Consider the following 14,583-nt stretch of genomic DNA (forward strand, 5'->3'; position numbering starts at 1 on the left):
ACGTTGCCAGTTCACCTGTGCATACCTTCCTTCCTTCTTGTGACACTTGTGAAGACCTGTTGAGGCAAGTGAAAATCAAATCAAATCAAATCAAAATAGATGAACATCAATGGAATTTGTATCTTTGTGGTACCAGTGCCGGTGGCACACAAGTAAACCATCCGAACGTGGCCGTAGCCAGTACTGCATCGACTGGCCTCTGTGCTGTGGGCACGTAAGAAACACCATCCGATCGTGGCCGTTCGTCAGCCTCGTCTGGCACCTGTGTCGGTGGCACATAAAAACACCATCCGAGCGTGGCCGTTCGCCAGCCTCGTCTGGCACCTGTGTCGGTGGCACATAAAAACACCATCCGTGCGTGGCCGTTCGCCAGCCTCGTCTGGCACCTGTGTCGGTGGCACATAAAATCACCCACTACACTCTCGGAGTGGTTGGCGTTAGGAAGGGCATCCAGCTGTAGAAACACTGCCAGATCTGACTGGCCTGGTGCAGCCTTCGGGCTCCCCAGACCCCAGTTGAACTGTCCAACCCATGCTAGCATGGAAAGCGGACGTTAAATGATGATGATGATGATGATGATGATATATATATATATATATATATATGTATAAGTGTGTGTGTCTTTGTATCTGTGTTTATCCTCCACCAGTGTTGGTGTCTTTATGTCCCAGTAACTTAGCAATTTTGACAAAAGAGACCAATAGTATAAGTACCAAGCTTTAAAAAAATTGTAAGTATTGGGGTCAATTCTCTTGACTAAAATTCTTCAAGGTGGTTCTCCAGCATGGCCACAGTAAAATGACTGAAACAAGTAAAAGATAAAAGTTAAACAAGTTTGATCTATTTCTTGGTTTGTTCTCATTTTCTGATTTTCTTGGTAATTTGATTATTGTTATATCTAACTCTTCATTTTGAGAAAAGAGAATGTATAGAAGCTCTTTAAGGGTTGATATAGCATCACATGATGTGGAAGACAACTGGAGGTTTCTACGGGACAACCTGTTAAGGGCTACTGACTAGATCTGTGGCTGGTGCAAAGTCCCCTCTTGACTCATGGTAATGTGGTGGTAGAATAATGTAGTTGACAGGGCCATTAGGGAAAAGAAACAGGCATAGAAGGACTGGAAAAATGGTGGTTGCGGGGAATTGTATCAAATTGTCAGAAGAGAAGATAGGAGACAGGTTTACTTAGCCAGAGGGGAAGCAGATAAAAAAATTTGCCAATGTTCTGCATCATGAGGACCAAAGACTTGAAGTATTTTGTGTTGCAAGACAGTGTGTGAGAGAGAATTGTGATGTCATAGGAGAGAAATGTGTCTGCATGGATGATGGCTCATTTGCATTTAATGAGGCTGCAAGGAGAGAAATGTGGGGATGCCACTATGAAAGGTTGCTAAATGAATGGGAGAAAGCGAGTCTACCAAATGTTGACCCAACAGAGGGACCAGCTATCTGAATTGACAGTACCTTGGTATATAAAGCAATTAAGGGTATGAAGACTGGGAAAGTCCCCAGCCCATCAGGGATCACTGCAGAGATGCTTAAAATATCTGGAGGTGTTTGCTATAGTCTAGTCACCTGTAAAGTCAGTCAGGTGATACATGAAGGAGTCATACTTAATGACTGGTGTAGTAGCACCATAGTCAACTGCTTCAAAGGTAAAGGTGGTGCATTAGATATGAATAATTACAGAGGTATCATGTTGTTGGATCAGGTAATGAAAGTCACGGGGAGGGTCATAGCCCAACTAATTAGGGAGAGAGTCAGTCTAGACAAGATGCAGTTTGGGTTTGTGCCAGATAAAAAGCATCACTGATGCTATATTTCTGGTAAGACAGTTGAAGGAGATCTTAGTTTTATGAGCTGTGTAGTGACCTCACTAGTGCTGGTGCCATAAAAAAAGCATCCAGTACACTTTGTAAAGTGGTTGGCATAAGAGTCAGACACAGAACGTGATGCTGTCCTTGGACTCATCAGATCCATGCCAACAAGGAAGATGGAAAGTAAAAGACAATGGTGATGATGCTGTTCATGTATTAGTAATAAAATCTATCTATGGCTGGGTTCTAACCCAGGCTGTAGAACAAAGTCTACTTGAAACACTTCCTGGTCTAACATCACTGCCTCAAAGTCCTGGATACATTTTAGGCCAGTATCTATGATCAAGTTGTTGATGTAAGTGTGATATGAAATTGTAGCACATCATAAGATATGAGATATGAAAGCTAAAATTCATATGGGAATTTGATATGATAATTCAAATCAAATTTACTCATCAACAAATGAGAAATTATGGTTGTATAATTGGCCAGACAACCCAATTGTTGTGAATTGAATGTTTTTTTGTTTAATTAATAAATCCAAAGAGTATGGCCTAGAACCAAAAGTTTCTGACAGTGACAGAATCTTTGATCTATTTGTCTGAAGTTTTAGAGATGTTTTACTATATACTTATCAAATTTAATGATAATCATTGATTAGAAGTGGTGCTTGTTTTAAAGTAGACTTAGACAGGTAGAGTAATAAGTTTCAGTTTCTTGATTAAAGCTTTCTTGCTATGTTACTGGTTTTTTAGCACCAGGTTTGCTCTGAGAGTTGAGCAGACCTATAATCAAAGGTATTCTAGTAGTGACCATCCTGCTTTTTATCCAGTTATAATGCATGTAGAAATACGAGGGACGTTCAATAAGTAATGCCCCTGACCCACTTCCCATAGCAGTAGAGCAACGAAACTTGGCACAGTTATTAGTCTTTTTCTACATAGGAACCACCCAGAGTTACGCATTTCTCCCATCGTTTGATGCGGCTCTGGAGACCGTTTTTGTAGAAGGACCCAGCTTGGTCCTCCAACCTCAACATGACTTCAGAAATCAAGGCTGCATCATCTGGGAAACGCTTTCCTTTCAAAAACAACTTCATGATTGGGAAGAGGTGAAAATCAGAGGGTGCAAGGTCAGGAAAGTAGGGGGGATGGGGAGGCGTTCATAGCCATACGCCTGTGCTTCTGATCTGGCGACAAGCGAGTTGTGGACCAGAGCGTTGTCCTGCAGGAGGAGGATGCCTTTGCTGATCTTGCCCCGCCTCTTGATTTTGATAACTTCTCTTAATTTCCTCAAAAGTGAAGCATAATAGGCTCCTGCAATTGTGGTACCCTTTGCCAGGAAATCTGTCATCACTACTCCGTCCTGGTCCCAGAAGACTGTGAGCATGACCTTGCCAGTGGAGGGCTGCATCCTTGCCTTCTTTGGAGGGGGTGAGTCACGGTGCTTCCACTGCATTGACTGGGCTTTGGTCTCTGGATCATCGTGATGGACCCAGGTTTCATCCTGTGTAATCAGTCTTTTGAAAAATTTTGACTCATCTTCTTGGCACATCTCCAAATTCACCCTCGAGCTTCTGGAAAGGCGTGAGCAACCTGGGAATCCATCTGGCAGACACCTTTTGCATATGCAAATGGTCATGAATGATAGTTTCCACAGACCCGGTACTAATCTTGACCTCATGGGCTATTTGGCGAATAATTATGCGTTGATCTTCGAAAATGGCAGCCTTAACTTGACGGACAGATGCCTCATCAATGGTAGAAGGGGGCGACCAGATCTGGGAGCTGTTTCCACAGAGTTCCAACCATGTTTGAATTCACGATGCCAACGTTTTACAAGGTCATATGATGGGGCATCATCACCATAAGTTACTTTCATTTCATCAAAAGTCTCCCGTGGTGTGCGTCCTTTCAAATACAAAAACCGGATCACTGCTCGACACTCAACAGGCTCCATTTCACACTTGACTCGGTTCAAACACCTGTAAATTAGAAACCACAATTACTTCAGAGCTGTAATTTGCCACTTACTCTATAGAGATATAAATGATTGCACATGCAAAATTTCAGCTAGATCAAACAACTGCAAGTGGGTCAGAGGCATTACTTATTGAACGTCCCTCGTACATTATTCAAAGTATCTTTGTTTTTATTTTAGTAGGATAGGTGTGATTTTAGAGATATTTGGTTATTGTTTCTAGCAGGATGAATTATCTTGTGGAAGTTTCTTACTGGTTCATTCTTGTCATTATTTGAACCCAAAATAGTGATCTTTTTTTCATTTCAAAAAAATAATTTAAAGGTTTGGTTTATTCTTTTACAGCTGCAAGTTCTGATTTATGTAAAAGCCATACTTATGGACCAGTCCACAGTACTCCAACTGATTCAAAGAAACTTACATCTTACTCTATGGGAACTACAGATGAAAGTCTGGGAGTTGTGCGAGAACTTGATTTTCAGCCCAAGAGTTCTGAAGATGTAAGTAGTTTTATTTAATTGTGTATTTGTTTTGCAAAATTCTTGATGTGAAATCATGTGTTGAAACAGATATTGTTATACTTGGGGATGGTCATATTTTGCCAATTAAACACATGCACTATATGTTTGGCCTTTACTTCAGCTTTCATAGACTTGCCTCTGTGCCGGTGGCACGTAAAAGCACCATCCGATTGTGGCCGTTGCCAGCCTTGCCTGGCCTCCGTGCCGGTGGCACGTAAAAAGCACCATCCGATGGTGGCCGTCTTCCAGCCTCGTCTGGCACCTGTGCTTGTGGCACGTAAAAAGCACCCACTACACTCACAGAGTGGTTGGCGTTAGGATGGGCATCCAGCCGTAGAAACATTGCCAGATCAGACTGGGCCTGGTGCAGCCTTCTGGCTTCCCAGACCCCAGTTGAACCGTCCAACCCATGCTAGCATGGAAAGCGGACGCTAAACGATGATGATGATGATTTTAGTTTCTTTTGTCATACATCCTGTGACCTCTTCAGCAACTCTTTATCCCATGTGTCTCCTCTTGTTCTGCTGGCAGGACAAGAGACACGTGTGTGATGAAAGAGCTTTGAGAAAAACAAAAATAATAATAATAAAGCTGAGGTAAAGACAGTATATATAATGCATATGTTTAATTGGCAAAATGCGACCATTTCCAAGTATAACAATATTTATTTTATTACTTTGTTTGCTATGTCAATATACATGAAAGGCAGAGTGCAAGAGAGTTTGCATAAAAAAAAAACAACAACAAAAAATTCATGGTTTATCATCAATGTGTACAGCTGTGCTAAGCAGATTTGTAAGATATACTATTAGTGGACAAAGTGTTGTGAGTTAATGAAAATCACAGAAGGAAAATATGGAAAAGAAATAAATCAAAGAAGTCTAGGGTTTTTCAGAAAAGATGTTGGTAGGCACAGGTGTGGCTTGTGTGGTTAGGATGCTTGCTTTCCAACCATGTGGTCTTAGGTTCAGTCCCACTGTGTAGTACCTTGAGCAAGTACCTTCTACTATAACCCCAAAACAACCAAATCCTTGCGAGTGGATTTAGTAGATGTGTGTGTTTGTTTCCCATCATTACTTGACAACTGGTGTTGGTTTGCTTACATCCCTGTAACTTAGTAGTTCAATAAAAGGGAAAGATAGAATAAATGTCAGGCTTTAAAAATATTGTGTTTGACTAAGCCTTTCAAGATAGTGCCCCAGCATGGCTGCAATCCATAGACTGAAACAAGTAAAAGGTAAAATATAAAAGATAACACTGAAAAATAATCTAAATTACTAATCTGTTCAACCCATATAAGACTGGAATATGATATTAAAACATTAATAATCATTATTGTTTTATATATGATACTGAAAAAACTTTAAAAATCTTAATTTGAAGGTGAAAATAAAAGCAGTCCACTTATGAATTGTGATAGGAAGTAAATTTTTCAGCAAAGTGGGTTATAGAAGTATTTCTAGACCAGTGGTTCTCAACTGGGGTCCATATGACCCTTAGGGTTCCATATAGTAATTTGTTAAAATTCATGTGCAATAAATTTATACTTTATATGCAATAAAGTTATACTTCCACAAAATATTTCAACGATTTTTAAATACAATTCCTAATAATATTTAAACAGAAATGCAATAAGATTTTTAAAAACATTAAATGGTTATGAGTGTCCATCTGAGTGAAATAGGAATCAAATGAGGTTCATAGGAAAAAAATGGTTGGAAATCACTATTCTGGAAGATTTTCTCCCAAGCTCTACTCATGGGAAGATTTAAACTTTGTTTACCAAGTTAAAATTCTTCTTGGTTTCTTAGTCACACTGCTCCTGTTTTGCCCAGTACTGAACTAGCTCTGCTGTCATAGGATTCTTATTTGCTGTTAGATAAATTGAACTGCTTAAAGTTTTGACTGTGTTAAAAAAATTTAATTGTTCTGGCTATGGGAAAAGTGTAGCATTGGTAAAATGATATAGCCATTAATCTTTGACATGTCAATCCTCCAATATGAAACTGTTGAGTTCTTGAAGATAAATATTACAAGTATTATTACCTTTCTTTTGGCTATTACTCTCTCTCTCTCTCTCTCTCTCCTCTCTCTCTCTCTCTCTCTCTATATATATATATATATATATATATATATATATATACACACATACCATCATCATATATATTTTAATACTTTGCATGTACCATGTCCTTGCATTGTTTTTTTGTTTTTTCTTCGTTTTTTTTTTTAAATATTATATACATATATATATATATATATATATATATATATACCATCATCATCATTTAATGTCCATCTACTATGCTGCAATGCTTTGATAGGAGCTGGCAAATCAGAAGGATGCACCAAGCTCTCATGTCTGCTTTGGCATGGTTTCTATAGCTGGATGTCTTTCCTAATGCCAACCACTTTATAGAATGTAGTGGGTGCTTTTTACATGGCATCAGCACCAGTGAGATCACCAAGTGACTTGCAACACAAGACCCCTTCAACTAAAGAAAGGGTAGGATTTAAAGAGAGTGCTTTGTGTCGGGTGATGTGAGGTTAGAATATGGTAAAGGGATAGAAGCAGGTGTCTTGCAATGGAGGAGCTACATTTCTGCCGCAGTTGAAAAAATAAAGGGAGAGAGAGAGAGAGAGAGAGATGGAGAAACTGAAGATGTTGATGAAGATGTATTGGTGTTACAGGGTGGGGGATATAAGTGAAGTGGATTGGACAGGGTGAGTGGGCAGGTAAGTTTGTGAGTGTGTGAAAGGAGAATGGGGAATGCAGTGAGTGAACACAGACGAAGGGAAGGGGTTAGGAAGATGAACTGTGGTGGAGAGGGGTATAGGGCCTCAATTTTACTTTTATCCCCCCCCCCCCCCAAAAAAAAAAACCCCTCATATGGTTGGGAGGATGGGAATTGGTGTCTTGTTTACAGTAATACTTCTTTGAAAAGCACAAGTGTTGTGGGTGAAACCATTTTAAAGTAGGAATAATGATTGGGCAATTGATGTTGAAACAAGGAAATGATACATACAAATAACGATTAGCTTACACTTTCTTGCATGATTTTGCTTTAATTTATCTAGATCAAGAACACTTCAGAGGGAACTGGCATTGTTGAAAACTCCACCGGTGAAGATAGACTTACAAATGGTATGTTTTTGTTTTTTTTTACAAAGGCTATCTAAAGGCAGAAACAGTAAACAGGTAGACAAAATCTTTATGGTGTCCACCACCACCACCACCACCACCACCACCACCATCATCTGTCATAATCATAGTTATCATCATCATTTAGTGCCTGTTTTCCATGCTGGCATGGGTTGGACATTTTACTGGAGCTGGTAAGACCAGGGACTGCACCAGGCTCCATTGTATGTTCTGACATGGTTTCTATGGCTGGATGCCCTTCCTAATGCCAGCCACTCTACAGAGTGTATTGGATGTTTTTTAAGTGGCACCAGTACCAGCATCAATTCTATTGTGGCAGATGGATCTTCTTGAGTACAGGTCTTCTTGAATATTATTATTTGTCTTTGATAAACAAAATACGGCAATACTTGTGCAGTTATTTCTATTTCCTCTTTTCTAATACAGCTGCTACACTTTTTGAAAATTCAAACATTCGTGTATATATATATATATATATATATATATGAGTTGCCAGTGATAAAAGCTGCAGGTATGGGTGTATGGCTTTGGGTTCAGTTCCACTGCACATTACTTTGGCCAAGTGTCTTCTGCTACAACCTAATAAAGGAGTGGAATTGAACCAGTACATGTGTTAAATGTATAGGTGTAAGACTCTACCTAGACTCAACAAAATTTGTTTTGACATACAAATTCACATTATAGAATCTTGCAAACCTACAAAAATGAAGTAATAATAATAATGATGATGGCATCCCTAAGCCTTGGCTGATAACCAAGTTAGAGTTGGTGTTGTATTTGGGGTGGCCCTTTTCATTAAAGCCTCAACTTAACATACCTGGAGAGCAAACCTTGTAGAAAATCATTCTCATTCATTGCAATGATGATAACTGATACCAATCCAAATAATAGTGTGAACAGGAAGACTCCCTTGGGTGTCCAAGATACCGGCTCTCCTGCACTAGCAGGGGCCCCTCAGAGAACAATTGAGTGGAAGACCAGACTCCACCTGGTTGTGGTCCCTTTACTACTCAAAATACGCAATGTGCTTGCAAATGCAAGTGGCTTGTTGATGGTTTCACTTAGAACTCCATGCATACTGCATAAAGTACTGTCTGTCTGATGTCCTTGTTGTGACTTGACAGACAGTACAATCTCCGGTAGACATAATACCTTCAATCTACAACATTACAATATTGGATACTGTGCAACATCCTACATAATAAAAACAACAATAATAATCCTTTCAACTATAGGCACAATGCCTGAAATTTTGAGTGGGTGGGAGCAAGTTGATTACATTGACCCCACTGCTCAACTGGTATTTATTTTATTGACCCCAAAAGTATGAAAGACAAAATAGACCTCAGTGAATTCTGAACTTGGAACATAAAGCTGGAAGAAATGCTGCTAAGGAGTGGCTGTGTGGTAAGTAGCTTGCTTACCAACCACATGGTTCCAGGTTCAGTCCCACTGCTTGGCACCTTGGGCAAGTGTCTTCTACTATAGTCTCGGGCCGACAAAGCCTTGTGAGTGGTAGATGGAAACTGAAAGAAGCCCGTCGTATATACATACATATACATATATATATATATATATATATATATATGTATGTATGTGTATATGTTTGTGTGTCTGTGTTTGACAACCGATGGTGGTGTGTTTACATGCCCATAACTTAGCGGTTCAGCAAAAAGGACTGATAGAAGAAGTACTAGGCTTACAAAGAATAAGTCCTGGAGTCGATTTGCTCGACTAAAGGCAGTGCTCCAGCATGGTCACAGTCAAATGAGTGAAACAAGTAAAAGAGAGAGTAAGTATTTTTTCAGCATGCTAATGATTCTGCTAGAAAGTAGCTTATATCAGTCAAGTACTTTGTATCATTTGCACTCTTAGTATTCATGTATTACAGAAAATAAAAACCCAACTAATTTGATATATTAGTGATATAATTAGAACCAAATATAATTTTTTCATCTCTTCATTAGTTGTAATCCTTCAATGGATAATTAGAAATAAAGAGAATGAGGATGTGCATCATTGCTATCATCAACAAAAAGTACTATATGTTTTTCAGTTTCTGTAACATCTGGAGTGATCAATGAGTTCCAGGAAAGCAAGTAAGTACATATATACACATAACTATATTTACATACATCTATATATAAAATTAGTGTACAAATCTATGCACAAAAGAGGTGAACTTAACAGGACACCTTACATGTTAAAAAGAGCAGTCAAAGCCCAAACCACAGATAAGAGTAATTTCAAAGGGGATGAAAACTAAAAGCATTTTCAATAGTTACCACATGTATCTAGGTTTCAAACATCAATGAACAAATAAAATAATTTGCCATCTGTGTCCTCATCAGCATGGGCGCTATAATTAATGTATATTTGTGGAACATTGTAGACACACATGTTCTATCTATATACATTATAATTTTTCAAATCCACCACACAAGCGCAGTTATAGTTGGCAGCAGATAAAAATTTATATACCAACATTTCTTCAAAATTACAATTCCCATGGCCACTCCCGAGACTTGCTGGTAAAAATCATCCGCAAATGAGAAGCAGTTAAGTGAGAGGACAAGTTTGGCTGGACAAAGGAGTGTGGATGTGTCAGGTTGGAGGTTAGGTCGAAGGTCGCCCCATTTCTCTTCATCATTGTCATTGACTATGTGCTACGTATGTCAGTTGATACCATTTCTGGCAAGGGCTTTGAAATAAAACCTAGAAGAAGTTCCAGACACCCAGCTGAATACTTGACAGACACTGACTTTGCTGACGACATTGCTCTTATCAGTGATTCTCTCTCTCCAAGGCCCAGTCTCTTTTACAATCTCTCGAACAAGCCTCAAATTGTGTAGGTCTTTACCTCAATGAGACCAAGACTGAATACGTAAACAAGTGCCTGTCCAACAGTAATTGCATCATCCATACTCTCAACAATGCGCCCTTAAATATGGTTTCTGATAACAAATATCATCATCTGGAAAAGATTTTCTAACTAGAAAGTGTATGGCCTGGTCAGCCTGTAATGATATGCATAAGATCTGGTCATCAAATCTAAGTAGAGACTTCAGACTTAAAATCTTCAAAGCCACAGTTGAACCAATTCTACTATACGGCTCAGAAACCTGGATGTTATCAAAGAAGCGTGAGAGGCGGTTGGATGGAACCTACACTCGCCTCCTTATGAGAACTCAAAATCTCTCGTGGAAGTGTCATCTAACCAAAATGCAAATATATGGGAAACTACCACCTGTGTCATCTCTTGTGAAAGGTAGGAGAGTCCAGTTTGCTGGACATTGTTGTCGAGCTGAAAACGAGGCAATTTCTACTTTTCTTCTCTGGAAGCCATCTACTTGCGATACCAGAGGGCGCACACTCTCCTAGCCTGATGTAATCTCCAGGGATACAGGCATCCAGCAACAGGATCTCCGTAATGCTATGATGGACCGTGAAGTCTGGCGTAGCATGGTAAATTCCATTGTCTCGACCACGGTCGAACAATGATGATGATGATGAAGGTCACGCAGCCCTTGTGGTGAGGGATCACCGTGTATAGTCTCTTGATGTCAAGAGTGAAGAGAAGTTTAGAGGGGCCAGGAAGGAAGGAGAAAGAGTTGAACAAATGAAGTATCATGGATGTGAGGAAGGAGGGGCATGGACACGGTCAAGATATCTGGAGATGAGTTCGATGGGGCAGTTGCAGGCGGAGATGATGGTGGTCAGGGTTGTTAGGTTTGTGGATTTTGGGGAGGAAGTAAACTGTGGGGGTGCGAGGGGTGCAGACAATGAGGTTAGAGGCGGTGAGGGGAGACAGGAGGAGGAGATGAGGTCATGGATAGTGGGGGACACAGTCTGTTGGTAGCTGGGCATGGGGCTGGAGGGCAGATGGCAGTCAAAGGAGGTGTCTTGAAGTAGGCGGAGATACATATAAATGCACTTATTGTAACTGTCCATTGGGTAAATACCCACTTCAGTCATGCATGACCATGGGATTGCACCTAGAAGGTTACCCTCTGAGGCACAAATCTGGGCAAGGTTCTTTATGGAAGACCAGCAGTCGCTTCTGCTTACCAGCCTCCCCTCTCCATGCTGTTGATGTTATCCAAGGGAAAAGCAAAATCTGATACAGCTTGGCACCTGTGATGTCACAACTAATTTCTACTGCTTAGTGAACTGAAGCAATGTGAAATAAAGTGTCTTGCTCAGGGACACAGCACACAGCCCGGTCTGGCAATCAAATTCACTACCTTATGATTGTGAGCCTGATACTCTAACCACTGAGCCATGCACTTTCTGTTATCAATGTCATCCTCATCATTATTTCACATCCCTTTTTTCCATACTGGTATGGGTTTGATAGCAACTGACGAACCAGAGAACTACACTGAGTTCTAATTACACTATACCTTGAAAAAGATGGGTTGATCTAGGACTGATACTTTTGATGATAGAGCTGCTCAGTTAAGGCTAACCTAAGGTTAAGCAACACTAGTTTCATAGGATAGGGATTTGCTGAGAGTTACATATGTCTTTATTTTAGGCTTTATAAATGAGAGCAAAGTTATTGTTTAACTTGTTTTATAGTACTGAGAACTATAATCATCCATGTTAAGTGAAACCAATATAACTTTTCAAAACTTTTATCTAATTATAACTGAAAGAAAAAAATAGTAATGACTCTCATTTGTATGATCAAATGCTATTATTTTTGTCAGGAAAGAAGAAAATGTTGATCTCCACTCTGTGTCTACTAAAGATTTTCTATTGAAAGGTATTTATAGTCTTCTATTCCCCACCCTTTTTCATTCCTTTTATGTTTATTTTCCTTTTCTTTCAACCATTATTTAATATTGGTTTCAAATTTTGGCACAATGCTAGCAATTTTGGGGGAGGGCTAAGTCGATTACATCAACCTCAGTGCTCAACCTCTCTTATTGATCCTGAAAGGATGAAAAGCAAAGTTGACCTCTGCGGAATTTGAACTCAGAACATAAAGACAGACAAAATGCTGCTGAACATTTTGCTCTGCTCACTAACAATTCTACCACCTTGCCGCTTTAACAACTGTTAATATTATAATTAGTTTTTTTGCCATTAACCCTCTCATGGTCAATAAAATAAGTACCAGTTGCACTCTAGGTTTAATGTAATTGCCTTACATTATCCCCTGAAATTATTGGTCTTGTGCCAAAATTTGAAACCAAAATTAACAATTCATTTTGATTTTCCATTTTATGTAAAGTTAAAAAAATAAATGGGCCTTCATTGGGTTGTCAATGAGTATTCAGCTGTTTGATCAGTTGTACTAGATATTCATTGAATATACTTATAAGTGGCTGTGTATTCCTGAGACATGTAATTTTCAGGCAAGAATCAGCATGTCACAGTGTGTGACAAAGCTCAGCCTTTGAATTACGGGTACAACCCATGTGAAGGGCTTTCACACAGTTATCATTCACCCAATTTCACTGACAAGCCTTGGATCTATCCAAGGCTATGACAAATTATGCTTGCACAAGATGTCATGCAGTGAGAGTGAACCTGGTACCTCATCATTGTGATAAACCTTCTTCACCATTCAACCATTCATAAATCTACACACACCATCCACATACATACATGCAGACACACACACATGCACTCAGATCAATGAAGATTATTGACAACAATAGGGATGTCATACACTCACATATCCACACTACATCTTCATCAGAGCTTCTGTTGGAAATACCAGGTAAATCTCCTTCAAATCATTCCTACCATCTAAGAAAATAAGGACACATTGAGCAAAGTGGTTGTGAATGCACTGAGTATGGGATAAAAGACAGGATGGTCACAACTAGAACGTTTTTGACCATAAAGGGCTCCTCACTGAAAGCTGAATTGGAGCTAAGCAACAACACTGACAACATTCTTTCAATTGCTATCTACACAGAACAAACTTTATGCAAGAATTTTCTGTATCTGTTTTGTGAACTAACATCATATTTCTCATTTCACACATCTCCATGGTCCACTGAGCCAGTAAGTCTTTATGATGTGTGTTATTATAGAGATGAAAGTTCAAATCTGAATCTCGATAGGAAACCAATCTGTTGCTAGTAACTTACCTTATGGGAAGGTTTTCAACTTGGTTTTGCAGGTTAACAAATCCTCTGCTATTTCTGTGGGTTTAATATTTTTTCTACAACTTTACTTTCAGAAACTGGCTCTTCTCATCCAGTTCAAGTCCCAGGTCCAGATACTTTAGATGAAATGGCAGACAAACAGAAGTTTTTTTCAGTGAGTTTCTCTGCTTTCTTTATTGTATCCCTTATTCCTTGTTGAGTCCTGTTTTGATGAGATCCTTGGTTTTATTTAGACCTTCTTTCCTCCCTCCCTCCCCCCTCCCTTCCTTCCTTCCTTCCTTCCTCATCACCATCACTACCACCACCATCAACATTACATTGTCATTGTTGTCATAGTTATTATAGTTGTCATCATCGTCGTTGTCATCATCATCATCATCATCATCCTGCATGTCTTTCTGAGCTTCTATGGCTTGGATAGGTATCACAATTCTTGCTACTTGTTGCAGTCCATTGTCATCTGTTACACCTACAACAACAGAAAAACTGAACCAAATTTGTTGTTGTAAATGACATATGTTTTTTGATTTGTTTTCACAGCTGGATACCCTTCCTATCATCAAATCACACTGCAACCTATGGTTTAAGCTGAGTGCATTTTATCATGCCACCAGAAGTAGAGAAGCTGTCTGTGGCAGGACTAAAAATCCCCTTTATCCCCAATACTCTTTATCATCATCATCATCGTTGTCGTTTAGCATCCTTTTGCCATGCTTGCATGGGTTGGACAGTTTGACATGGAACTGGCTAGTAGGGAGCTGTCCAGAGTCTGACTGTTGTGGCATGGTTTACAGCTGGATGCCTTTCCTATCTCTATCCACTTAACAGAATGTGCTGGGTGCTTTTTACGTGCCACTGGCATGGGTGTTTTTACATAGCACCAGCATGGGTGCATTAATGTAGCACTGGCACGGGTGCTTTTCAAGTGGTACCTGCACCTGAAGAACAAGCCTGTATGTGTGGAAGACAGCGAT

General features: G+C 39.6%; 1 protein-coding gene across 2 annotated transcripts in view; it reads left to right on the forward strand.

Moving 5' to 3' along the window:
• LOC115216589 (centrosomal protein of 162 kDa) overlaps window positions 1-14,583 on the forward strand; it is an 85,713-nt gene that overhangs the window by 5,778 nt on the left and 65,352 nt on the right. For both annotated transcript variants that reach the window (XM_036502504.1, XM_029786059.2), the window contains exons 3-7: window positions 4,146-4,300; window positions 7,400-7,466; window positions 9,541-9,583; window positions 12,197-12,252; window positions 13,684-13,763. In XM_036502504.1, the coding sequence (XP_036358397.1) occupies window positions 4,146-4,300; window positions 7,400-7,466; window positions 9,541-9,583; window positions 12,197-12,252; window positions 13,684-13,763 (401 nt within the window). The remainder of the gene's footprint in view (window positions 1-4,145; window positions 4,301-7,399; window positions 7,467-9,540; window positions 9,584-12,196; window positions 12,253-13,683; window positions 13,764-14,583) is intronic.

Source organism: Octopus sinensis, linkage group LG1 (assembly GCF_006345805.1).
Source record: "Octopus sinensis linkage group LG1, ASM634580v1, whole genome shotgun sequence".
Lineage (NCBI taxonomy): Eukaryota > Metazoa > Mollusca > Cephalopoda > Octopoda > Octopodidae > Octopus > Octopus sinensis.